The sequence below is a fragment of the Anas platyrhynchos genome, chromosome 4 (genome assembly GCF_047663525.1).
Source record: "Anas platyrhynchos isolate ZD024472 breed Pekin duck chromosome 4, IASCAAS_PekinDuck_T2T, whole genome shotgun sequence".
Classification (NCBI taxonomy): Eukaryota; Metazoa; Chordata; class Aves; order Anseriformes; family Anatidae; genus Anas; species Anas platyrhynchos.
In genome coordinates this window covers 7,367,738-7,392,840 of record NC_092590.1, presented here as the reverse complement: position 1 = coordinate 7,392,840, position 25,103 = coordinate 7,367,738, and the positions used below count along the sequence as shown (strand labels likewise).

Here is a 25,103-nt window from a genome sequence, read left to right as displayed (position 1 = left end):
GAGAAAGGTCACTGTAGCGTGCTACTTTTATATAGCTGTGGTCAGAAAAAATTCAGTCCTTAGGACTGTTTACCCAGAACCTTTCACCAGCAACGAATTCAACGAAGGCAGAAGAGAAATAATCTGAACTGAAAAAGCTTGTGGATCTTCTGTGCAAGACACAATTAGCCTCTCTGACTCACTGCTGCAGATTGTTGCCTTTTAGCGTGCTCCTAAACGAAAACTGGAAAATAACTCATCGAGTCACAGAATGGTTTGGGTTGGAAGCGACCTTAAAGGTTATTTAATTTGAACCCCCCTGCCATGGGCAGGGACACCTCCCACCAGACCAAGCTGCCCAAGGCCCCATCCAGCCTGGCCTTGAACACCTCCAGGAATGGGGCACCCACAGCTTCTCTGGGCAACCTCTTCCAGTGCCTCACCACCCTCATAGTCAAGAATTTCTTCCTGAGATCTAATCTAAATCCATGCTCTTTTAGTTTAAAGCCATTCCCCCTTAACCTGTTACTCCCCAGCTTTCCTGTAGGCCCCTGTAGGCCCTGGAAGGCCGCTATCGGGTCTCCCTGGAGAAACAGTAAAACCCATACAAGATCATCTTTGATGTTTCGAAGTTTTAGCCAGTCACTCATTAGGTTCAAACCTTCCAGAGGCAAAACGTGTTATTCCTAAGCTCCTCACAGCCTGGCAGCAACATGATGTGCTCAAGGCCTTACAGAACTGGGACAGGCCCCATTTTCCTGGGGAGCTTTAGGTAGGGTACACAAAACCTAATAACACAGAGCTCCTAGCACTACACCCAGGCTGGAAACCCTTCCCTTAGGACCCGACGTGGTCTTGACCCAGGTTATGTGTCTCACTAAATGTATGATACCTCCAGCACCATATTCCCTTGCATTGCCAGCTCATGGCTGCTTCTATATTGACTCAAAATGTGGCCAGGTAATGAACCCTGAACACGTCCCCGAAGCACTGATTTTCAGGCAGATGAGGAATATTATCATTCTGCTGATTAGAACCCAAATGCAGCTCCCTAGCTTACCTTTCCCTTATCTTTCCCTTCCCGTCTGTAGGCTCCTACGAATATACTTTTACTAGGACTGGATTATCTTCTAAAAGAGATCACTGGCGAGAGATCTCACAAATCCTCACCATTCATCTCGGCCATGGAAAATGAAATGAAAACTGCCGAATGTCGCCTCGAGCCTGTGTGGATTTGATGCTATGACAGAAGCGCTCTTCCAAATGTAGTTATGGCCTACAGCCTTCGAATGCCTGCGTGTGCAGATGGCAGATAAATGAAATGCTTGTAAGGGGCTGGTATTCCATGATTTTTTTTTTAAATAAGGATCAAGACTTAGGTTTCAGCTTTAATTTTTTTTTTTTCTTCCCCAAAAAAAGTCACGTTATATAAGACAGCTAATTTTTTTTTCTTTGAAGGAGAGTCAGGGCTTAGATAAAAATCAGTCACTGCTCTAACTGGGCACTGTCATTTATTTACAAATGCACACGTGTATGCCTGTGATTGGGGTTTCCTTAGCAATATACAATACCTCAAAGAGCCAAGAAAAATTTATTGAGCAGAATTATCTTAGGTTTCACAGAGGGCAGGGACTGAACATGCCTGCATTTTTCAGATGCCAACATCCCTGCAGTGAGTCTGGTTTTTAGAGTGGAGCTGCTCCACACCTTTTGCAACCAGCTTCTTATAAGGTGGATCTCCATAGGAGCCCACTGGGGAGGTCTTATAACCACAGTCACCTCCAAAACCTTGAGACAGCAGTAGGGTTAACATCTCGCTCCATGCACCTTTCAAAGGCAGACCTTCACATTACACCCAGCAGCCTTAACTCCAGCTTTTTGTCCATTCAGAAGCAGTATTTTCCTTCCATTTCCAGCTTTTAAAGGGTGAGCCTTACACGTAAGAGCCAAAGAAACAACTCGCTAACTCATTAAGAAACCTCCACACCTCACACCAATGTGCACAACTGCACTTTTCCCCACGTTATCCTTGGATAATGCCTGTGCTCCTTGGATAAACTCCTGGCTGTGCTGAGCCTGGGCCTGGCTGGCTCTGGGAAAGCCCTGGATCCTACAAAAAACTCAAACCAGAAACCCCACCACTAGGTACAGCATTGTGGTGGCAGGCTGGTCCTTACAGCCAGGCCGCCACGCTGCCAGCCAGTGTTGTCTTCTTTAAGCACAGCCGCACTCAGATGGTTTGTTTGTCAACTTTAGTACTTAATCCAAACAGCCTGCACACATATTAATATTACCAGCCAAGGGTGTCCGAAGGATTACCTCGACGGAGCTAAACTCTATTTGTCTTAATTCAGAGACTCGACAGGGAAAAGTGCTGCTTCAGTCGCACTGCTGGAATGCCATGCTTTGATGCTCCAGAAATGGGACGTTTTATTCAGTATTTATAATTTCCTCAAAGAGCAAGCTATGGCACTATTTCCCTATTGACAGATTATTTTTTTTCTGTTTGCAATGATACTTTTTTTTTTATTTTTAGTATTTGGGCTTTGTCTAAAGTGGGATCTTCTGCACTTCACGGTGACGTTCCTGAAATAACTTTGAAGAAGAAATAATGAGCCTCCCGTTACTTTACAGGTTCTCTAATACAACGTAAGCAGCTTTACAAGGCTTAGCTAGGCTCTGCTGACCTAACTGCACATTTCACTCCTACAATAAACTAAAATAAACAGGCTGCCTCCAAAACAATCTGCCAATTAACACAGCGATTTTGGTTTTCCTTGTTAAAAAGACAATCCCAGTCTTTCAAAAAAGTCAAAGTCAGAGTTATGGAATAACAGTGGATCAGGTTATAAGAAACCTCTCACGTTGAGAGCAACAGCCTTCATCTTAAGCAGCACATCAACACTGCGCTGAGGCTGTGCGTTGGCTGCTTTATTTTTAATATCCAGTAATTCAGGGCCTTTCTTTTCTTTGCCTACGATTCGGTTTGAGAAGAGCTGTGTCCGAATCCCTGCTGGCTGCCGTGCTGGACTGCTCGCCGATCAGCACGGCGGTGTTTGTGCAGGATGTGCCTGCTACCGTGGCCCCGCAGAGAGCATCAGGTCGCTGGCAGCTGGATCTGAGCCCCAGCAGAGCCTGCCCGAGCTGAGCAGGACCCTGGCAATGTCTCGCACACCAGAGGCAGCCCGCTGTCACCTGCCTGCCATAAACTTGCCTGTGTTTGCTCCAGAAGAGGCCAACGACCGATTTTTTATTAACGGACATATTTAGGAGAGATAAGCTCGTGGAATTTACTATCCGGACGATCAACGTCTGTGGCACTGTGCAAAAGGGAAAGAGGCAAGGCTTTGACGCCTCCACGCTGTGTATATGTTGATATTGGGAGCTATTCGGAGGAAAGGGCATTTAATTGGAAGAGAAAAAACAATTTTCTCTACCACCACTCCTGTAACAAAACCGTGTGATTATCAGACTAAACTAACACCCGAGCTGCTGCCATGAACTACGGCAAGTTAGAGCAAAGGAAGAGATGCAAAGTTAGAGCAAAGGAACCCAGCAGCTACTCACATGGCAACGAGCCTCATCTCCCTGCGTGCCACCGTCAGCACCCGTAACGCATGAATGAAATGAAAAGCTGTGCATGGGAGGTAGATTACTATATATTTTTTACCTAGTTTCATTCAAAACAAATCCAGAAACACACTGTTAGAGGCTTCTAGGTAGGCGTTTGTAAGAGTACATGCTTTTTGTAAAGGTGTGACCCTCTTGAGAAGAGCTGACACGAAACGCTGCTGAAAAGGGCAAAATCTTCCAAGGTGCCCCATTTTTTCCCACTGCTCTCCCTACGCACCATTCCACACCTCTACTGGTGTGTGTTTATATTGGAATCTTCTGGATTTTACTAGGACTGGGTTACTTCGGCTTCAAATTCAGACCAGCCTAAGGGGGGACCACAATCTAATTTGGCTTTCTGAACATCGCAAGTCCTTAGATTTAATCCAGTAACTCCTACGCTGAGACCAAGAAGTTGGGCTTGGCTACGGCCTATCTTCCAGGCAGACATCTGCTCTTGAGAGGAAGAAATCCAGCGACAGGAACGCACCGATCCCCATAATAATTTGCTCCAGTGCATACCCACACTCATCACTACTGACAATTGCTGCGCACAGTGTTTTACTTCAGGCAGCGGCCCTTGCTCAGCATGCCTTTTCAAGGTAGAAGAGCTCTTACTGCTCAGTATTTTCTTTCTTTTCTGCTGCTTACGTGCTGATTTGGGATAAAATCACCAGATAAATGCTTAATTTTTTTTCCTCAGAGGGCATCCTCAGCAGTTCCTTTGCAGACTCTTTTACAACTTCTCCAATCTTCCCTTTCCGTGGAAGGAAAAGCCTGACCTGCCTAAAACAGTATAATCCCCCCAAAAAGCTGTTTCAAATCACTGGACGTCCAATAACTCCTTTATGTGTAATCGGAGACCATAAATGCAAGCTGGACCTGCTCGTTTTCTCTACTGGGCACTTCACCGAAGACGAAAAACATAAAGAAAAGCTGGGATTTCTTCCCTATTGGCTGTAAAAACCAGAGACCAAAGCACTCACCAGCTCGGTGACACAAGACAAGCTGCAAAATGGGTGCCTACCCAAAATATTTCACAGGAGGACGTCCTCAGCCCTTGGGAAGAAATATCAAAGAAGAAAAAAGGTGGCAAAAATGAAAAGCCCGGTACAAGGCCTAAACTCCTGCCCCGTCAGAAGGAAAAAGCAAGGCCCAGAGCAGTTCAGGCGCCCTGCAGCCCAGCACATGTTTGCTCCATCTTTTGTGTGTGCTTCTCCGGGTAAGACGAATCAAAGGAAATGCTGCGCAAACAACTCGCCACGCAACTGCACGGGGAAATTTTAATTGCACAAAAATAAAGGCCTTTGGCGTTAGCATTACAAAACCAATTTTACCTTCGTCCTCTTGCGTGTTTGGATTTCTCTTGATTGTGCAAGTGAATACATCACCTGATTGTGCAAGATCTGGCAAGGTGACATTTATTCAGCAAATACATGTAAGAGACTGAACTTCTGAAATGTTAGATGCATAAATGTAATCATTTGCTTTCCTGTAATTATTTCAGGCTGTAATTTAAATACCATCCCTCCAATGCAACTATGTATAAAAGATGAGTTCTCCACTGAGCACGTAGATTTGAAAGGCATCCTTTCAAATAGCTATGGATATATTAGCTATTCAGTCTCATATGTCAACTGGATGTTCATAAAACGCTATTTAATGAAAATTTATAGGGCAGGAGCACAGTGGCACTTCACATGGGAATGTCTAAGCCCTACCACTCTATCTTCACACATGTACATCCGTAATATTGAGAAGAATCATCTTGCAGAAGAGTTCACACAGCACCAGCCAAAGGAAAAAAAAAAAAGACCTGGATAATGAAGTTAGAACATGGTAGTTTTTGTTCTTTCCCTTTCTGTGGCTTCCAGAGCACTCTTTGGCAGTATCTCCCCTGCTGTGCTATTCTGTGTTATTTCATTTTTTCTCCACGTAAGCTGTCCCTCAGAATCTTGCATTTATGTACCCACCCATACATCACAGCTCTGTATGTTGAATAATTCAGATTATTCATCCGGAAGATATTAAGAAAACCTACAGTTTATTTGCAGATGCACAGGGGGACTTCAAGAACCTTTGCTTTGAATCAACACTACACACTCAGGGAAAGAGAAGTTTTCTGGCTTGTGTGCATGCAGTCACCAGTTCTCCTCTCTGAGCTACTGCATCTCCAAGGCCAACTTAAAGTGCGATACAATTCTGAGATCTTCACCAGGGACAATACTTAATGTTGGCATCTCAAGAAGAGTTTGATAGCATTTAAGCCTGCCTCTGCTCTCTCTACTCCTCAGTCAATAAAATGGACATATCGAGCAGTTGCTAGAAGAAAGCCAAGCGAGACTGATGCCCGGCTGGTGCTCCGCTGTGGTTCCTGCTATTAATTATGCACAAATTCCTTCCACTTTCAAGGGTTTATGGATGTCTCGCTGGCCTGGCTTCATTTCGCTGCCCCTTACTGCTGTTTCAAAGACTCGCCTGGCTCAGGTGGTCTTTTCCTTCTCCTGATTTGGAGCCGTGTCGTCACCACTGCAGCGCCGCAGCGAGGAGCAGGAGCCCCGAGGCGAGCAGAGCAGCTCCTCCCGCAGAGCTCGCGGGATGACACGTGGAGCTCTTCCCCTGCACAACTCACACACCACATCCTGTGCCACCAAAGGGCTGTGGGGGAAGCCGGGGATCCCCAACCACCCGCTGCAACCACCTCCAGCCTGCACAAGCCCTAATCACGCAGCTCCTGCTCTGGGGATGCCTGCGAGGAGGATGGTGCCAAGCCCGCGGCGTCCCACCTCCCTCCTGTGGCCGCTGCAATCTCTCTGCAACTCCTCTCGCGTCACCACCTAAGACTGAATTCAGCCCTCAGTATTTTTAGAGGGCAAACCGTGCCGAAACACCTTTCATTACGGGAGGCGGCTTGCCTGAATCGGTTCCAAGCAGGTGTGTGGGGGCACCACGCAAAAGGTGATTAACACACCTCGCACAGCCAAGGCTGCAATTAAGGGGAGAATTCCCAAACGGCTCAACCCACAGTTTTGCACAGGAAATGCAATGGAAGTACAGCACCACATTTCTTGGCTAATTGTTTCCTGTTTACACGAAGCCCAGCACTGAAGGGATCCAATCACGGCGATCACCATAGCAGCTAAGCACTGCACTGCTTAATTATGTTTTGCCAAGAGGAGTTCAGGCCATGCTTCAAAGGCTGTCCTCTCCTCTTTCAAACTCGCTCTGTCCTTGACTAGAAGGAAGAGGCTTCAACGTGCACCCCTTCCTATCCTGACCATTAGGCACACTTAGGTCAGCAGTCTTTATACCTGGGAAGACTTTTGAAGAGAGATCCAAAAAGACTTGACAGAAAACAGTACATTTTTTCCTGGCCTTGCTGAAAATAGCACTCTCGAGTCCCTTGCAATGGAGCTAATTTTCCCAACTTTTGTGATGTTGACCAGGTGGGTTTGGTGATTGTTTTTCCCCCTGGACTCATCCTCCGGTCTTCCTGCTCGTTTCTCAGCTATTTAATCTGCCTAAACTACGCTGGATTGAACTAACTTCAGTAGAGAAATACGTAATCATTCTGACAACAATTAAAAACTGCAGAGCTAGGCAATCCATTCATTGTGATCTTACAAAACAAGTGCAAAATTTGACGCTTGTGTAAATGGAAACTGCCTCTAAAAGCATCACAAACCTGTGCTTTTTCTCTCCCTAGGCAGGCACTGAAGCGCTGGGAAGAACAGATTGATCTCTCTGCAGTTCTGCAGGCTTTGGGAAAGGACGATCGGAGTCCACGTGACTTTACAGCTGGAGTTGTCCGCCACTCTTGTACTGATAGATAGCAAAGAACAGCGTTATTGTCATTCTGTAATTCTGTAATTCTGTACTGGGCACCCCAGGCCCACTAATCTGGGCATGACAAGGTGTTGTTGCTGAAATGTGCTGAAGCTGCCGTGGTCTCAGGGACTTGGCTACCTGATTTCTCCTTTCTCTGTCTACAGTAAAGACTTCACCTTGGGAAAGCCTCTTGCACCTGTATTTGCTCTGTTATGCCTCTTGGATGGTTAGCTTTACGGTCACTTCTGTGGAGAGCAAAAGGAGAAGCACTAAATAAGGGCAGAAAGTGCTGGTGTCTCCAGTAAAATGATTATTTTACAACCAAAGAGTAATTGTATTGTCTACTGGTAGCAGAGACAGTACAACTACGTACACAGAACAACCTAAAGCCAACTGTGATCTTTGGAGAGCTTTTTCTGCAAGGTGAGAACATTTCACATCTCATTAAGGCCTGAAATGGTCCCGTGCTTTTTGCTTCTGGAAGTCTGTACTTTATGCTTCACTTCCCACTTATTTGACTTAGAACCTGGTCCTGACTTTTAAACCTGCCTGCAGAGAAGCATGAAAGTGGAAAGCGTAAAACTTTGCTAGTACAACACAGCCCACATTGCTACTATGGCAGCGCTTGAAGAAATGTTTCAGTTCTCCCAAATTAACCTCTTATCAGATCTCGTACGGTTACTCAAGCAACATCAAAAGCGACTGTCGTAATGCATTGCTATAGAAGTTACAGAGTGAAGTTACACTGAAAAGAGCAGCAAGTGTAGCTGTTCTACCTTTCACTTGGAAAAAAATAACCCTGTCAGGCTGGGGCGAGCTGTTTCACACAGCACTCACGGGATGGTACAGCTGGACACCTCGCTGGACACATCACAGAAACGTTTTTTGGTTTTGCTTACCAGCTAAACATCAAAAGCTGCATGAAGCTGAACAGATCATAACCTGATAGGGGCGATGAGCAAGCAAGGAACATCATACGGCTGCAAGAGTGGCAGCAGGTCCCGAATACTGCGGATTTGGTCAGATGGGTTTCATCATGCACGATTTAGCTGCTGAATTTAACCAGTGAAAACGCCGCAGCCCATCACGAACTAATAAACTGCCAGGAGGAATCTGGAGGCGTCCTGAATTATGCTTGACTAGTAGCAAAAGCAAATGGTGTTAATACTGGCAGAACTGGTTTAGTGCACCTTCCACCAAAAAAAACTGTAAGGATTTGAAGGAAAATACCTCAGCCGGTGCTTCCACTGGGTGCAAAAGTATTTGTCGTGTTTGGGGAAGAGTCAGTGGAGAAATCTGTCAGATGCAAGTAACAGCAACATGACTGCAATATATCAGCACCTCTTTGGACTCGAGCAAAGATCTGAACAAAGCCTGGAAGGTATTTACTCCTAAATCAGTCAAATATGCAAACGCCAGGATTTGCACACATTACCTCCAGTTATTAGGCAAGGAAAGCTAATCCAAGGAAGGTCAGCATGCACTTAATGCCGACGTACTGTTAAGAAAACAAGACAGAGAAAAGCCTGACAAAACATTTAGGAAAATCATAAGAGGATTGTGAGAGAATCAAGCCTTGATAGGGATTTGAATCTCGTGTCTTTCTAAGTTAGCATGCTCTTAGGGCTGCTCCTGGTACAGAAGAAAACTTCTCCCATGCCAGCCGTGGAAGCTTTGGCTCAGCCAAGTGTGGCAGGGCTGGGTTTGCTAACTCAAACAGGGCAGCAGAAGCGTAGCAACCACACGGACACACAGAAAAGCTTCTTCTGAACACATTTCTGATGCCAGCCACTAAAGGTATCCCCCAAAGGAGACGGACAATCAAATGGATGAAACAGAGGGATGTTTCTCCCTGGGAACCCTTCCCCAAGTGATGCTGCTTCCAGCTACATCAGGAAGCCTTGTGCAGATAGTTTTAAAGCCCAGGCCAGATGCCGAGCTGAACCCTACGTCAGCTAACAGAAAGGATTTCGTCCAAGGAGCTGGGAAATGCAAGTACCCTTTCAGGCAGCTGCCAAGTCTGAAGCTTTGGAAAGTATCAATGTACCGCACAGGCCAGTAAGTAGCGCTGGATTAAACGTGAATGCTAAAGGTCTATTAAAGTCATTAAAATTAACTTAACAGCTTAGACTTAATAACATCTAAATGCATTAAGATGTCTCTACATGCTTGTAAAATAAAAAGCTGGAAAATCTGGCCTAAGATGTAACTAATGGATGGATGTTTCCCTGACTCTGCCCATAGCCCCAGGCATCTTCGAGAGGTACCAATCCCTTCCACCGAGCTTACACCGAACGTCTGGGGTGGAGGAGAGATCCCCCTTCTCGGGACAGAGTGCCACCCTGAAGATGAAGCTTTCTGTTTAACTGAACTGGCAAATACACCAGAAACACCGAGGAAGCTGGGATGGAAAAGATGGACTAATCTGATGGAGAACTTGCAGCTCTGGTCATCATTCAAGCATCGCTGCACGGGTCCGTGGTACCAGGCACTGCTTTTGAGAGCCAGTGAGTAAAAGTCGAGGGAGTACAAGCACACACCCTCCTGATCTTACTTGCAAACATATTTGGCCCAATACTCACTCAGAATCGGTGACAAAAAGTAAATCCCAAACCGAGGGAAGCTGGCCTCAGGTCCTTAGTGTCGCCACCGAAACGCCTGGAGGGCTTTCGGCGCCTGGTTCACGAAGCCACCAGCCACTGCTGCTATGAGGAAATATTTCACAGGAGAAAACCCCGGAGGAGCTGCGAGTTTAACGCCCTCCAGCACTTGCAAATGGCCCAAGTGAAAGGCGCCAGGATTTGTAAATCGCGAATTTCTGTTTGCAAAGGCCAAATCTCCCCGCTGCAACTAAACCTGCAAATAAGCAGCACCGTAAATACAGCTTAATGGGACGTAAATAAGGTTTAGGAAGAAGAATTGGTGCACAGAGGCCGTTTCTTCAACACAGGGAGGGTTTCAAAGGAACCGCCAGCGCTGGATTACGCTCGGTGACACTGGGGAGTGCTGGCTGTCCCCTCCTGGTGTGGCACGCTGCTGATGAGCAGGAAAGGGAAAGGGGAAAAGCACACTTCATCTGCAGCAAGGCTGCTGCAAGGTGACCCCGTGCGGCACAAGCTCTTGCAAACGGGCCTGTCACACTTTGTGAGCCACGAGGGGAGAGGCTGTCTACTAATTAGCTCGCTGGTAATTGGCCGTGCAATGTCGTTCCTTGAATGAGGATTGCTGGGAAAACGCTGGACATCATCTGACCAAAAAAAAAAAAAAAAAAGATAAAAAGATAAAAGGGAGTTATGGGATAGTAACTTAATGAGCTGGGCTTCAAACTGGCCTTAAACAGCTTGGGCTAAAAACCTAGAGGTGGATGAGACAAATAAACGGTGACCTGATCAGAAGAGATCGAGAAGACAAACTGGACACGACCATCCGGGACACCCACAGACAAGATTTTGGAGCCTGGGCTGTAAAAGGTGAAAAACCTGAAGGTGTAAGCGTCCTTGCATGTTAACCTGGATCCTCAAAGGTTTTAGGGGTGTTGCTTATGACTGGTGCTGATGGTATTTGGGCAGATAGGCAGGAAATGAGCTGTACCGTGAGCCGCAGCGGAGCATTGCACATCAAGAGCAGGCAGCCTTTGAAGTGACATCGTTCGATGGCTCCGTCTGGAAGATCAAAGCAGGAAAGCACGCCGGGCTGCGAGGGCACAAGGCTCCAGGAGCCGGATGAAGCTCCTCCAGGAGCATCCCACCAGCCTTTGGCTCCCTGTGCAGCGATGGCAGAAGCAGGACAGCGGGGCCCTGCCGTCCCCGCGTCTCCATCGTGCTCCTCAGCCATGCCCTGGGCCGGCTCCTGCACTGCTCAGCCCGGAATTACTTTCAGCTGGGGACAGCATCACAGCAGGGCACAATTTCCCTGCCATCCCCCCACCACAGGGGCTTCAGCCCATTCATTTTCTTGCTGTTACTTGCTTTCGGGTGCGTGCTATTAACATTCATCTCCAAACGCTCCCACCTCCCAGCACGGCCAGACGCAAACACAAAGGCCCTGATGGCACAGCGTCTGGGGCGCAGCCCTGGGAGCAGCGATAAAAATCAGCACATCAGGGAACGAGAGGGGAAAAGGCAGCACGAGCGAGCGTGAGTCAGCAGGCGGGCGGGCGAGCCTCTTCGGAAGGCGCTGCAGACGCGGTCGGCGCGAGCAGCCACAGCGCCGTGGAGGAGACTCGCTTTTGGAGCGATATTTATAAGGCATCAACTATTTAATACCTGCTTAGCACATATCCATAAGCTCTGAAAGGCCTCCTCTGAGCCAACACCCGGACTTGGATCTCTTTCCCCTTCCCCTTTAGCCCGTGGCCGTGACTCCTGAGCAGCCTGTGTCCCTGTGCCATCACCAAGCGGCTCAACACGGATCGGGGCTGGCTGGCTCTGGAAGAGGAGCACTCGAGGACTGCACCCCAGCCAGCTCTAAGCCCTCAGCAGTTTGATCTTTGTGGATTTCCAGCGATCCTCCACGGATCTCTACCTGCTCCCTACCGTGTCAGCTGGCCCTGGCCGCCAGATTGCAGCCACGGTTGCGTGGCATGATTCGTGGGGCAAGGGGACGGCCCCAGGGAGCTCCTCCAGCGCCAGCAAACGCTGCCGAGGCAACCCACCTTGACACCAGCTCCTTGTGCAAGGTGCGTGACGGGGAGGCCGGCGCTCTTGCCTCACAGCCTGGCTGACATTCAAGGGGCAGAATGCGACCCTGCGGCCAAGGAAAACACGCCAAAGCTTGCACCAAGTGCCTCGGCCTACCGTGTGCGCCACGGGGGGCTCTCCAAAGTGCTGGAAATCAAAAGAAATCAAGACAAGGCCTGTCAAGCCAAAAGGCTGGAACAGAACTGTGAAAAGAAAAGTGTAGGCAAGATATTTGAGGTCTGTCGTGAGCCTCCCTCAATCGCATGTGCCACTTAAATTGATGCTACTCAAAACTGCTCACCTTACGGACCAGAGTTAAGGCAAGAAAATACGGCAAGAAAAGCTCTTGGAGAGCCTGGGATGGAAATCTGCGCTCCCAGCTACGCTGTCGATAGAGGAGAGATGCTCACAGATCCTTTTTTCTTACCCTCGTCTGTTTTTCTTCTCGGTCAAGGGCACGCTACCGCAGATGGCATGGGGAAGAGCTCTGCTTGTTCACCACGCAGTGAAATGCTGTTGGCTGTTCCAAGTACGATTTCTCCCTGGATTGCCCATTTTATCAGCCTGGCGTGCATTTTTACTAAAGGTAGACACAACCTCTTTTCTCTTCACGCTCTTCTAGCATCTTTCCCAATTATTCCACTTACACTAATGACTATTTAAAGACATGTACATTGTCACGCTCATTTTACATACCAGATGCTGTATTACATTCATCCAACACACACAAGTTTAGGATCTCTCTCTCTCTTTCTCTTACACTGAAGCCAACCGAAGTTTTACTACAGCCTTTTTTCAGGACGTTTCCAGCTAGTTGCTGGAATGTGGCTTGTAAAAGAGAGGTGCCTTTCATAATGAAACACGAGGCCGGCTGAGCAAAGCCACAAACAAGCAGGCTTCTTCTTTTGGTATGGATCTACTCCAGAAGTCAAGGACCAAGCCACTCCACTTGGACAAGGGGCATCCCAGTTAGCGTCAGATACCCAGAAATGTGGCAGCGTGAAGGCGGTATGATTGGCACCAACCGCCAACACAAGCAAGATTAAAAAAAAAATAATAATAATGTATTTAACTCCCCGGTATTTACAGAGCTCTGAAACAACAAATAATGATTTAACAAAACAAACGGATGGTTTGTGTACACAGAGCCATTGCAAAAGGGACTCACCCCAGACAGCTCTGGCGTGAGTGGTACCAAAAATAGTATTTTTTTTTATCATGCATGAGGTCAAAAAAGGGTATTTAAGCACAGAGGTGACTAAGAGACAAAAGGTTGAACCGGGTCAGTACCTTGCTTTAGATGGTGGGCAACAGCTGTTGAAAAAATGTTAACGGGGCAATGCTCTCACAAAATCACTGCCTCTTGAGTAACTCGTTTCATCAGGGGCCCACAATCAGTGCTGTGTACCCAAATCGCTGGTTGGCTTAACACGACCTCGTGATGCCAGCTCCCAACGAGGAGACGCGGTGAAATCACCAGCTGCCAGTCCAAGGGGCGAGGAAGAAACACGACGCGAGGAAACCTGAACCTAAGGTGTCCACAGAGTCCTCAGCTCACAGCAACGCCTCTCTGGGTTGTGACCGGCAGAGATGTGAAAAAAGAGCTGGAGAGCCAGCCCCTGCAGGGAGAGCAAAAAGGAAAAAAAAGAAAAAAAAATCCCAAGGCTTTCAGCTGCCTGGGTCCGTCGTACGCTCAAAACCACAAAACTCCCATTAATGTTTACAGAAGTCCTGCAGATGCACGAGGGAACAGGAGACCTAGAGGGAAAATTCCCAATTAAAGCTAAAAGGAAAAGTACAGAAGAAAGAAGCCAGACTTTGGGGAGATTTGTTAATAAAAGCGCTATCTGAATGGGACAGTGCAGCAACTTTGGCATCCCGCTTTTGTTTATACCGAGGGGATTTTATTACCGCCCTAAGTACCTCTTAACAGCTGTAAATGAAAAAGGAAAAAAAAAAAAGGAAAAGGAAAAAGAAAACCAGACGTTTTTATTACCCAGAGGATCAGACTCCTCAGTAATACCATCCTGGTGTTTTTACTGACGTGAATTTGGCCCATTGTTTCTGCCTCTTAAAATGTTAATTGGAAACCCCTAGGATTGCTCTTTCTAGGGGTATTTATTTGACTGCAGGCTCAACGCATACAGGGCGAATATTCGGCCTTAATAACGCTCAGGACTGAGCGCAGATTTCATGTCCAGGGGTAGCTGAGGCCATCAGATATCACAAGCAATGCATTCAATTGGAGGAGCTCACGATCGTGGATGATGGTCAATTCATTTTGCACCCCGTTCGCAGGCTTCGTGGGCTGGAACTAATTACCAGCAAATTTTAAAAATTCCCTTTAAAAGTTTCCATCAGAAGACGTTGAAGAGCCCGAAGTTTTACAGGACTATCTGAAGGACAATTCCTTCCATAAATTTGCAATTAGGGCTGGTCTGTACTTTCGCAGTTTAATCCCAGGGTAACAATAAACTGCCTTCCCTCCGATACCAGCTCGGCTCTTCTTACTCCTCGGCTGCCACCACCACGGAGGCAAACGCGGCGCTAGGGCAAGCGTAAAGCTCATAGTATGAGTGTAAAACAGTCACAGTTTCTGAAACCTCATCATGTAATTATTTGTACGGGTCTTACCACCTCAGGACCTCTTCGTGAGATGGTTAAAAATAAATAAAAATGAACAATACTGCACTGAGCATGCCTTGCTGCTGCTTGGTGCAGAAGCCACGACGTGCCCTCCACGAAGCCCCAAGATCCCTGGCGTGGGGCAAGCTGCTGAGTTGTGTTATCTCCTCCTCTTCCCAGCTCCAAGGAGGTCAAAGATTGCTCGGCAGCCTGCTCTGCAACACCCTGGCCACCTCTGCGGCCAGCCTGACGTCAGCTTGCTTCTGGACTCCTTTCACCGTGCTCCTGGTCCGTAACTAAGCCTTACGGCAATCACAAGCCCCCACCGGAGTCAACAAGGGCTGAAATTGGAGATTTGCAGTGGGGCACGCTACAAGAGGCACAGGGAAAGGCAGCACCACGTGGCACTGCTGCATGGGATCAGAAAGCAATGTGCGTTACCACTTTGGCCGAGCTCCTCAGGTGCAGTGATACTTCTCCAAGCTGCAGAAACTTCCACAGGCACTCACAAAGTGAGCACAAGGAGGGATCCCAGCTCTGCACCACCCGCACGCTCACTACAGCTCTTCCCTTACAAAATTTCCACCTTTTTAATCTCTGTACTTATTCTTCTCAGAGCAAGGCAGTCTCTGTCTCGTAAAAACTAACAGAAGAGCACGGAGCAGCCCAAACCACAGCAGCACATGACCAACACATGGCTGGAAGAGGAAAGCGGGGAAAGGGATGCTGCTGCAACGTCTGGGAAGAGCCCAAAGGCATGCACGTACAGCACAAGGTCACCTGCGTTCACGTCAGCTGCTGCCTTCTCCAAGTGGAAGGAAACCGGGGCTAAGTGAGGGCTTTGTGCTCCCACTGCATTCGCCTGGGGCACAGGACCCCGGGAGCTGCCAGCAGCCTGTGCCTTCACCCATCCTCGTGAAGCTACGCCATGGGGGAGCCTCCTCCTACCAATTCTGCCTGGATTTTAACAGCAAAGGGCAAAGGCTGGTTCCTTCTGTCTGTCTGGCCAAAGGTTGGTCTGTCTGTCTGTCTGTCTCCGCAAGGGTGCCAGCATTCAGAGGACAAAGGCAGGACTCTGCATCTCAGTCCCTGGGGAGATCAGCTTCTTCCTGCCACCCCTTTGCCCACCCACAGAAGCACCCCTCAATCCCGGGACTCCTGACCCCGCTTGCTGTCTCTGCTGCCAAAACGTGGGCCTGGTTGAGGACGCCAGTTGCATTTTCCAAAACGCCGCAGTAATTCAGCATCCCGCATCTCTTCCTCAATGAAAGCGTTCCTAAATGTTCACGTTCACTCTTGAAAACGACGACAACCTCCTAAACTACTTCACGCTGGCCGTTCTTACAAGTTTGTGACCCCCGGGAGCACACAGTGCTTCACACACCGAGCAGAGATGGCTTCGCTCCCAGAGGCTCAACAATTCCTGAAGCCCCGGGACGAGAGACGTGCTCAAACTCCAGGGACAGGGTGAGTGAGTGAAGCGCCAGCGCCCACCTTTCAGTGGCAGACTGCATCCAGAGGACACCAACATATTTATCTTGAGGATGACATTTTTGTGCTGCCCTCCCTTCTGCTTTTTTTTTTTTTTCTCCTCTCCAAGCAAACACACAGAAAATACTGCATCATCTGAACCCTGAAACAACACGTACCGCTACTCCCTGCTGGCTCTGTCCTTGTGCTTTCAGGGCGGCCGAGTGATGTGATCCTGCGATACGTTGCCTTTTGCTCAGGAAGGGATGGAGGAAACACGAAGGAGCGGGCGTTCTCTAATTCCTCCGGCACCTGTGCTGCTCTGTACTGCAAGGAGGACCCTTAGAAATCCTTCAGCCTGTCGGCTTTATGGCCAGCTGGCACGTAAGCACAGCAAAAAGCCCCTTTGGGCACTGCAATCAACGTAAAGGTGGGCTGCCTTCTCAGGCTGACTGCATTGGCTCAAGTAAAACAGCCTCCACGGCCAGGAGCAGCGAATCGTCTGCCCTGTGCGTCCTCGCTGTGGCACACGAGAGAAGGACAGGGTGACTGCAGCATCCCTCTGTGTCCTCCCCTGGCATTTAGAAAGCACTCAGGGAAAGGAAAAATAAATAAATAAATAGAAATTTACATCAGTTTTTGGCTGCCACACACGTATGCCTGGAGAGAGACAGGCACAGCCTCTCATTCTTGATTTTTGCATGAGGCAAGAGCAGCTTAAGTGGATGAGAGAAGCTTGTTCTGCATTTAGGAAACAAACCTGTCCAGAACGACGGTGCCTACGTGAATTATTAAAAGGCGAGCACATCTTCAAATCCGAATTAGCTGACCCTCTGCTCTCCCACAGCTATTTTCAGTCTTGACTGGGAAGAGAATCACAACAAGACATGAACTTCTCAGGCGCTCACTGACTCTTGTAGATGAAAGTTTCAGGCAGCAAGAGGTTAAAAACAACTTAAAAACAAAGGGTGTGGGGCTTTTTAAATACCCGAGTATTTCTACTCATCTGAGGCTCACAGAGTTAATTTCACAGTCCTGTTTGAGCTGCATGTGCTTTTAAAAAATAGTAATAATGATAATAATAAAAAACTAGTGGCTTTTCACTCTGTCCCAAAGGTTGATTAACAAAAATAAGGACTTTCTGTAGCTCAGCCCCACAGCATCCTAGGGGAACAGCCACGGGGCTTTCATCCTGCTCCTGCTCCTCTGCTCCTGCTGCCACCTGAGAGCACGCTGCCGGCTGCCAAGGGTTAAAGGAAGAGAAGAGAGAAGGGAAAAGCAGCACCCGGCATCCCGAGGGCACCGAGAGCTGGGGACAGCATCCCGGGGGCTGTGCCGCAGCCGGCGGAGCAGCAGCAGAGGAAAAGTTTCTGCGATTTTCGGCAAGCCCTGGCGTGACGTCACCTCGGGCAGATAATCCGGGCGCAGTCAGCACAGGCCTCCTGCCTCCCCATTGGCGAGCCCCTCGTCAGCAGACATCTGAAGATAATGATTATTGGCCAGGCAATTATAACAGGAACAACTGGCACCCGCTGCCCGTGCCCCGACCTGGCGCGAGGCGGGGGGACCCCGGCGCTGCCGGCACCCGCCGCCCGCTTGCTGCCACCGCCGCCCGCTTTTTGCCACCTCACGGCCTGCAGCCGGGAGCTGGCACCGCGGCGCCGCCGGCCCGAGCCGTGAAATTTCCTGCCAAAAAAATCCTGATTTCTGTATCCCCGGGAAGCCGGGGGCTGGGGCTGCATCCCCCCTCAGGCGGTAGCTCGGTTCAAAACGGAATAAAGATCCCACCTGCAGCCGATTTGCTTCACCCCTCTCCGAAGAAGTTTGGGAGGAGGTGCTGGGAGAGTTGGATCTGAGAATCTTTTAAGCAATGGTTTTACTAAATGCCTGAATTCGCCCCGATTTCACTCCCAAGGGGCATTCACAGTATGCTCAGCGAGGTGCTGCACCTGCCGTCACGAGCTGTGGCACGGGTGGCACTGCAGGCAGACGCAGAGACTCCCCACAACGTGAGGTGTAAGGAGCTGGATGGCAGCAAATGAACCCCTCAGATCTTTAGCCTCCTCAAAACCAGTCTCTCGGGGAAGAGAAGCGACTCGTGGTGCCTCCCCTGAGAGAGCAGCAAGCGGCAGGGCCGCCCCTGCAGCCCCTGGCACCGCTCCTCAGCTCCTGCCTCCACAGCAGGGCCAGGCACACGCCGAGCTGAGCACGGAGGGGGGCACAAAACCCATCTGCTTCTAGGCACCGGGGCACGGGCTGTCCCTTTTCCCTCGGTGCCAGACCAGCAGCGTGTTTTCAGCACTGCTGATTTAGGCCCGAGCCCGACAGAGGTCCCTACATGACACACGCTGCAGGATGAGGGCCCCCGTGAAGTGAAGGAGAACACGAGGACCCAAGCAAGGAGGACCCAAGCAAGGAGGGACCTCATTTATGGCTACGAGACCTCTCTGCCATCAGAGGGGCCACGTTCACGCCGGCCTCAGAGGGAACGTGTCCAGAGGAAGATGTGGGAGTGAGGAAACCAAGCCTGGCACGAGGGCGTGCTGAGGAAAGCTCATGGACCAGCCAGCGGTGGCGTATCTGGTATGCAGGATGTTCCTTGGCCCCAAGGAGCCAAGGAGCTCGGGGAAGGCTGGATGGAGGCACAGGAGGTTCAGCCTGGGCTGGTGAGGAGCAGCCATTTCATTCCTCGCACCATAATCCACCCAGACCAGCCCTGCCGGTACCTAGGGGCACGCTGCTACCTCTGGGCTTCCCATTCAAGCTTTTCCAGCTCTTGGCTCGCTTGGATATAATTAAAGGGGTTTGTGAGGCTTTAAGCAGCCCAGAACCCAGAGGGTACATAAAGGGATTCACGTCCTGCCTAAATCTGGGCTATGTCTTCATACGCGATGGAGCCAGGCTCCGAAGATGCTCCTCAAAATTCAGAAGACACGTTCAACACCTAGGGCCACTTTGTCACCCCCGCCGTGCTACAGACCTTTTTCTGGGGGGGCTTTGTAAGATATCAAGAAATTTTTCTATGACAGAAGCAACAAAATACGAAATGCCACACCTATGGAGCTTGTTTACCTCCACGTTAGGGTGCTGCATTGCATTCTAATTTAAATGCCTAGTACAGTACAAAATCTTGCCACAGTATTCTTTCAGTCCAAAGAGCAAACAACTGTGTTTATCCCGATAAATTACTGCTTAGGAACCTCATTTCATGTTAATGGTGCAGACATTAAAGTTATGGCCACAAAGCCAAGGCCTGCCATTGATGCCAGTGCAGGTGAACGTACAGCGTCATCCTGAGACGATGCAGAAAAGCCTTCTTGCAAGGCCCTCAGCCACTGCGTGTTACCTGTTAGTTTTCCCCTATAATATCAGCTGCTGGAACAGGACCTGTTCCACTGAGAGAGTAAGTTTCCTGAGGATAAAAACGCACAGTTTAACTTGAAACTCGGAAGAAGCTTCACCTGCATTTTCAGGAAAAGCGTGCTGTGACAGCACAGCACCACATCACTTGCAGACACGCTTCTGGGCCACAGGCAGGCTGCTCTTCTCTACTTTCAGGCGAATGAAACACACCGATTCACTGGTTCCCTTACAGAAGGCAAAACCAGACTGCAAAGCGTGCGTGCACAGAGCGCCGTGCCCCTTCAGCTGTGCAGCAGAGGCGCAAAGCTGATGGTCTCCTGCTTTGAACCCGGAAAGTGGGAGCCTCGCGCTGCTGGAGTCCCCGCTGGCTAACCTCTGCAGCACACGAGACAGCGAGGGAGGCTCTCATCGCCCTGCTGAGCATTGAGGCAGTGCTCCACGGCCTCCAGGCCCTCCACAAACGCTCCCTAAGTCGTCGTTTCAGCACGACTACCCCCACGGTCTCTCCCAGCCGGGGAAACTGAGGCCCAGGAGAGGTTATGTAATTTCCTCAAGGTCACATAACGAGGTGCAGGAGAGCCCGGCGATGACACGGGGAGTCCTGGATCCTAGTCGTGTTCTTTAACCTAAACTGCACCTCCCGTGGGTTGTTACCCAGCTAATACACGCTCAGATCTCCCCCCCTCCATCCTCTTGTACCCGTTTGCCCTATTCCCACACCAGTTTGCTCCCGGAACATGGGCAAACCGGGCAGCATCCAGCACTCCCAGCCCGTGCACACCTACGTGCCCTCATCCCTCCCGAAACATCCACGGGTCCCCCTCACCACGTACCGAGCTCAAACAGAGCGTTTGGTGCCCATTCCCTTTAGCCTACCCCCAAAAAATCCAAACCACCCTCGTGAAATAAGGACGGGATGCTCTCAGGTCCCCTCCTGGGACCCTCGGGGGACGTGGGCACTCTGTGGGGTGCCAGGTCCCCGGTGCTGGGGGGTGAGAGCGGGACAGGGCTGCGTCCATCTGCAAGCATCCGTCGGGGAAAGTTGATGAGGAGAGGGGATGGAGAGGAGGAGGAGGAGGAGGTGGAGGAGAGGGGATGAAGAGGAGGGGGAGAGGGGATGGAGAGGAGGAGGAGGAGGAGAGGGGATGGAGAGGAGATGAAGAAGAGGAGGAGGAGAAGAGGGGATGAAGAGGAAGAGGTGGAGGAGGAGAAGGAGGAGGAGGAGGAGGAGAGGGGATGAAGAGGAGGAGGAGGAGGCGTAGAGAGGATGGAGAGAGGATGAAGAAGAGGAGGAGGAGGAGGAGATGGGATGGAGAGGAGGAGGAGGAGGAGGTGGAGAAGGAGAGGGGATGAAGAGGAGGGGGAGAGGGGATGGAGAGGGGGGTGAGGGGGGCTGATGGAGGATGAAGGCGAGGAGGAGGAGGCAGGGGGCGGCGGGCACCGCGCCCGCGCGTTCCCGGCGGGGTCGGGGCAGGTGAAGCGGCGGCGGCGGGGCCGCGCACGGCGCCGCGGGGCCGCGCCCGCTGCCCACTCACCAGTTCTCCTGCATCCACTGGATGGCCTCATGCTCGTTGAACTGCTTCTCGAATTCGTATTCCTGCAAAGTCAACGCGGACATGTTCATTGGCCCGGTGGCTGCGCAGCCGCTCCCCGCGCCCGAATGCTGCCTCCGCCTCGAGAGCCGGGCCCCCGCCGGGGAGCCCCCGCCTCTGGCTCTGGCCCGCCCCGCCTCAGCGGTACCCCGGCTTTGGCATGGCACGGCTCGGCTCGGCTCGGCTCGGCTCGGCTCGGCTCGGCTCGGCTCGGCTCCGCGCCTCTCCGCCCGGGCCCGCCGGTCTCCTCCTCTTCTGCAGCCGCCGCGCAGCGCCCGGGGGCGGCGCGGTCTTAGTGCCCGCCCGCCGCCACCACAGACACCACCCAGCCCCAGCCCTCTCTTCCCCGCCGGCACCCCCCGAAAACCCCTCGCCCTAATAGCCGAGATACCCCCCTCACCCCTTACCCAAACAGACAGACACCCCCCTCGCCCCCCCCACCCTAAAATCAAACAGCGCGGGATGAGGTGAAGCCGCACCTGCCCCCCCACACACACACCTCAACCAACCCCCCAAATAGTAAAAAAGCTCCCCAAAATAAAACCCAGCCCCCTGCCCTTCTGGTGTCCCCGTTCAGCATGCACCTGCTCTGCAAGGGAAGGGGGTGTCCCTGAGGTGGGCGACGTGCTGCGCGCCCCCAGCCCTGCTTTTGGGTGCCACAGGGTCAATGGGGCCTGTGGAGCCTGGACCCTCGCCTCAGGGAGACCCTAAGTGCAGAGCAATCCCGCTCCGCCCCTCAGAGGGCACAAAATGTGTTTATACATCCTTAATTTTCCTCATAGGTCACGCAACGTGTCCTTAATTTTGTCTTTCCTGCCTCATCTGCCACACACTGGTGTCTCCAGCTGAGCTCCTCAACCACCCTGGCTAAAACAGTCCCCACTGGGACCCCACTGGGACCCCACTGGGACAAAAAAAAAGGAGATGGAGCCCCCAGGTCGTGGGATATCAACAGCTAACCAGTTTGATGTTCAAGATGTTTGCATCTTGACTATCATGGTTGTCAGTCATGTTTTTCGACATTTTTTTTTTCCCCCTGACAATTAGAACTCTTCTTTCCTCATGTGGGCTGCGTTTATCGCATCATCATCTGACTTGGGTTTTAAACAAAACACACGGCTCACACTGAAACAGCAAGGCGGTGCTAAATTATTATTTATTACTACTGCACCCAGAGGCCCTTGACGAACCAAGGTCCAGCAGTCCTGTCCTCAAAGAGATTTCTGTCTGTAGAGACATGACGAAGCGGGAATTCATGTTTTCCAGACAGAGAAGGGAAGCTCAGAGAGGTGGAGGAGCTTTCAGGACAGCTTCACATCAGCTTTCCACAGCCACCGAACTGGCTGTTGGAGCAGGGTTTGGGTAAAGCTGCCTTCATTGGCGCTCCTGCTCCAAACGACCTTCCCCTAAAGGAGCACAGTGGTCTTCCAGATGTCCACCAGCAGGCAGCTTCGGTGGACGGGGAGGGAAGAAGGAGAGAGACATCTCCAGGGCGGCCATGGACAACATTTTGTGGATGTTTGGAAGCACAGGATGAAGTGCTCCTCCAGCTGCAATGCTCAGGCTCTGAGACATGGGAGTGCTCCTTGCCGTCACGGTGGAGGAGAAATGCCACCTCCAGCTGAACAGTGGGGTGGCAGCGCCCTCATCACGGCGTGTGCCTGTGCTTACTCCAAGGGCGGGCGCCACGAAAGGCTGCAGGTGATATTACTCATGCGTCTGAATCATATCTTTAATAGAGATATGTGGAGACGTTCATTTGCGATACAACAAATGCTGGTGTACATTAACTCTTTTCTCAGGAATCATGGAGTCACAGAGTGCTTTGGGTTGGAGGGGACCTTTCGCATCATCTAGTTGCAACCCCCTGTCGTGGGCAGGAGCACCTTACATCAGACCAGGCTTTCTGGGCTGCAAGCACACGTAGTTAAGCTTCTTGTCAAGCAACACCCCCAAGTCTTTCTCAGAACTGCTCTCAAACTGTGCCCAGCCTGTACTTGTGCTTGGGATTGCTCCAGCCCAGATGCAGGGCCTTGCCGTTGGCCTTGTTGAACCTCAAGAAGTTCGCACAGGCCCACCTCGAGCCTGCCCAGGTCTCTCTGGCTGCCATCCCTTCCCTCCAGCATGTTGACTTCACCACACAGCTTGGCGTCATTGGCCAACTTGTTGAGGGTGCACTTGATCCCACTGCCCATGTCACCAACAAAGATGTTAAACACCACCAGTCCCAAAAACGACCTCTGAGGAACACCACTCATCGCCAGTCTCCACTTGGACACTGAGCCATTAACCTCAAAAATTTGAGTGTAACTCTTTGGTTTCCATGTGCCTTAGCATAGTTTCCAGGAGGAAACTCCATCATCTTGCCAGGCACAGAGGTGAGACTGATGGGCCTGTAGCTCCCCAGGTCTTCCTTTTTTTTTTTTTTTTTCCCTCTTTAAAAACAGGGGTTATGCTTCCCCCTCTTCCAGTCAGTGGGAACTTCACCAGACTGCCACAACTTCTTAAATATGCACTCAGGACCCATGGAGTCATCTCATCAGGTCCCATGGACTTGTGCACCTGCAGGTTCCTTAGGTGGAGTGACCCTTAAACAAGTAAATCTGGACCCCAGCTTTGAGCAAATATTTGGGTATTATGTAAACTTATTCCTATGAGCAGCAAAATACGTTTCTTTTGTCTAAAAGATGGAGTTGTTACAGCAAATCCACTCCCTTTCTTTTAGCAAGCTTAAACTCACATTTTATAATCAGGCAGGCAATCTTGATGAATAGATCCAAAGGATGTAATACACCCTCCTGATTTCTTGCAAAACCTTTTCCAATAATTCTTGAGTCAACCCTATTTATTAGTTGTTTTTTGTTGTTGTTTTTGTTTACTTTGTGAGACAGCAACAGTGCCATGCTTCTACTTTTTGCCCAAAATAAACCCCCATACATGTCCTTTCAGTTGTTTACAAGGAAAATGTATTGGACTGAATTTCTGGAGTTACCAGAAATTTTAATTTGAGAAAAAAAAAATCAATATCCCCTTTTTGCAAGTCCAAAATATTTTGCTTTAGAAACTTGAGTGGCTTAATGGCTTATCCCATCTGATTATTACACGAGTACCTGTTGGGTTGAAGTTGATGGCTTGGGGTTTCTCCCCCACGGAAACAGTTGTTCAGAACATAAGTATTCTGTACGCAGTTTCCAGAGTGCATCGATGGGCTTCAGCAGCCCCAAAGCGTAAGATTAGCTAGAAGCATTGAGTGAGACCTGCTCCCTTGCCAAAGGTTTCCCCAAGGCCATGTAAGAGCTGGCAAGATGTAACAGAGCTAAGCTGAAGGCTGTAATGTGCCTGCAATTTCTGCCTGGAAGGAGCATCTCCAGGCCACCAGCTGCTGTCCAGGCTTGGCAGAGGATCTGTGTGGTGTTTGGGGCTCGTTTGGGAGCGCTGACATTCAAGTCCCAGCAGTGCTGGAAAATCAGCTGCTGCCATTTCAGGAAACAGAGCCACAAAATGCCAAACTCCTCTGAGATTCAGAAGCGTCTCCAACGCACAGTGGGGATTTCTCCAGGTTTGCCATAGCTCACAGGACTTCTACTTAGGTCAAGCAATATGCAGTGCATCCTTCTTCCCTTGCTGTCCCAGTCCCATATGGGCTACCTGAGAGATCCTCCTACCACGTGGCTATCTGGAAGTTAACTCCTCAGCTCACCAGCATTTACAAATTTACCAGCATTTAAAAATTTTATGCACGGACACTGGAAGAAGGTATAAAAACCTCCATGGCCTTAAGGAGTTTGTAAGCCCTGCTTCTAGTTGCTTATATCAGTTGTATTTGAAAACAGTCAACAAAAATATATAGCCTATTTTAGGGGAATATAACTTTTACGTACCATTTTTAAAGTAATTTAATTACTTCTCACATGAAAGCAGCACCTTGAAGTGAAACTTGTGAATGCCTTGCGTG

The 25,103-nt window shown here is 50.0% G+C and overlaps 1 protein-coding gene and 1 long non-coding RNA gene across 2 annotated transcripts in view; both read right to left on the bottom strand.

Moving 5' to 3' along the window:
- The window catches only part of ELOVL6 (ELOVL fatty acid elongase 6), a 59,396-nt gene extending 37,997 nt beyond the window's left edge, over positions 1 to 21,399 (bottom strand). The window contains exon 1 of the mRNA XM_038178820.2: positions 21,092 to 21,399. Within this exon, the coding sequence (XP_038034748.1) occupies positions 21,092 to 21,180 (89 nt within the window). The 5' untranslated portion in view covers positions 21,181 to 21,399. The remainder of the gene's footprint in view (positions 1 to 21,091) is intronic.
- LOC140002394 (uncharacterized) lies at positions 7,276 to 11,536 on the bottom strand. The gene is made up of 2 exons (XR_011808807.1): positions 11,011 to 11,536; positions 7,276 to 10,666 (listed from the first exon to the last, which is right to left on the bottom strand). It is a non-coding gene; the product is annotated as an uncharacterized lncRNA (long non-coding RNA).
- Positions 21,400 to 25,103: the final 3,704 nt, after the last annotated feature.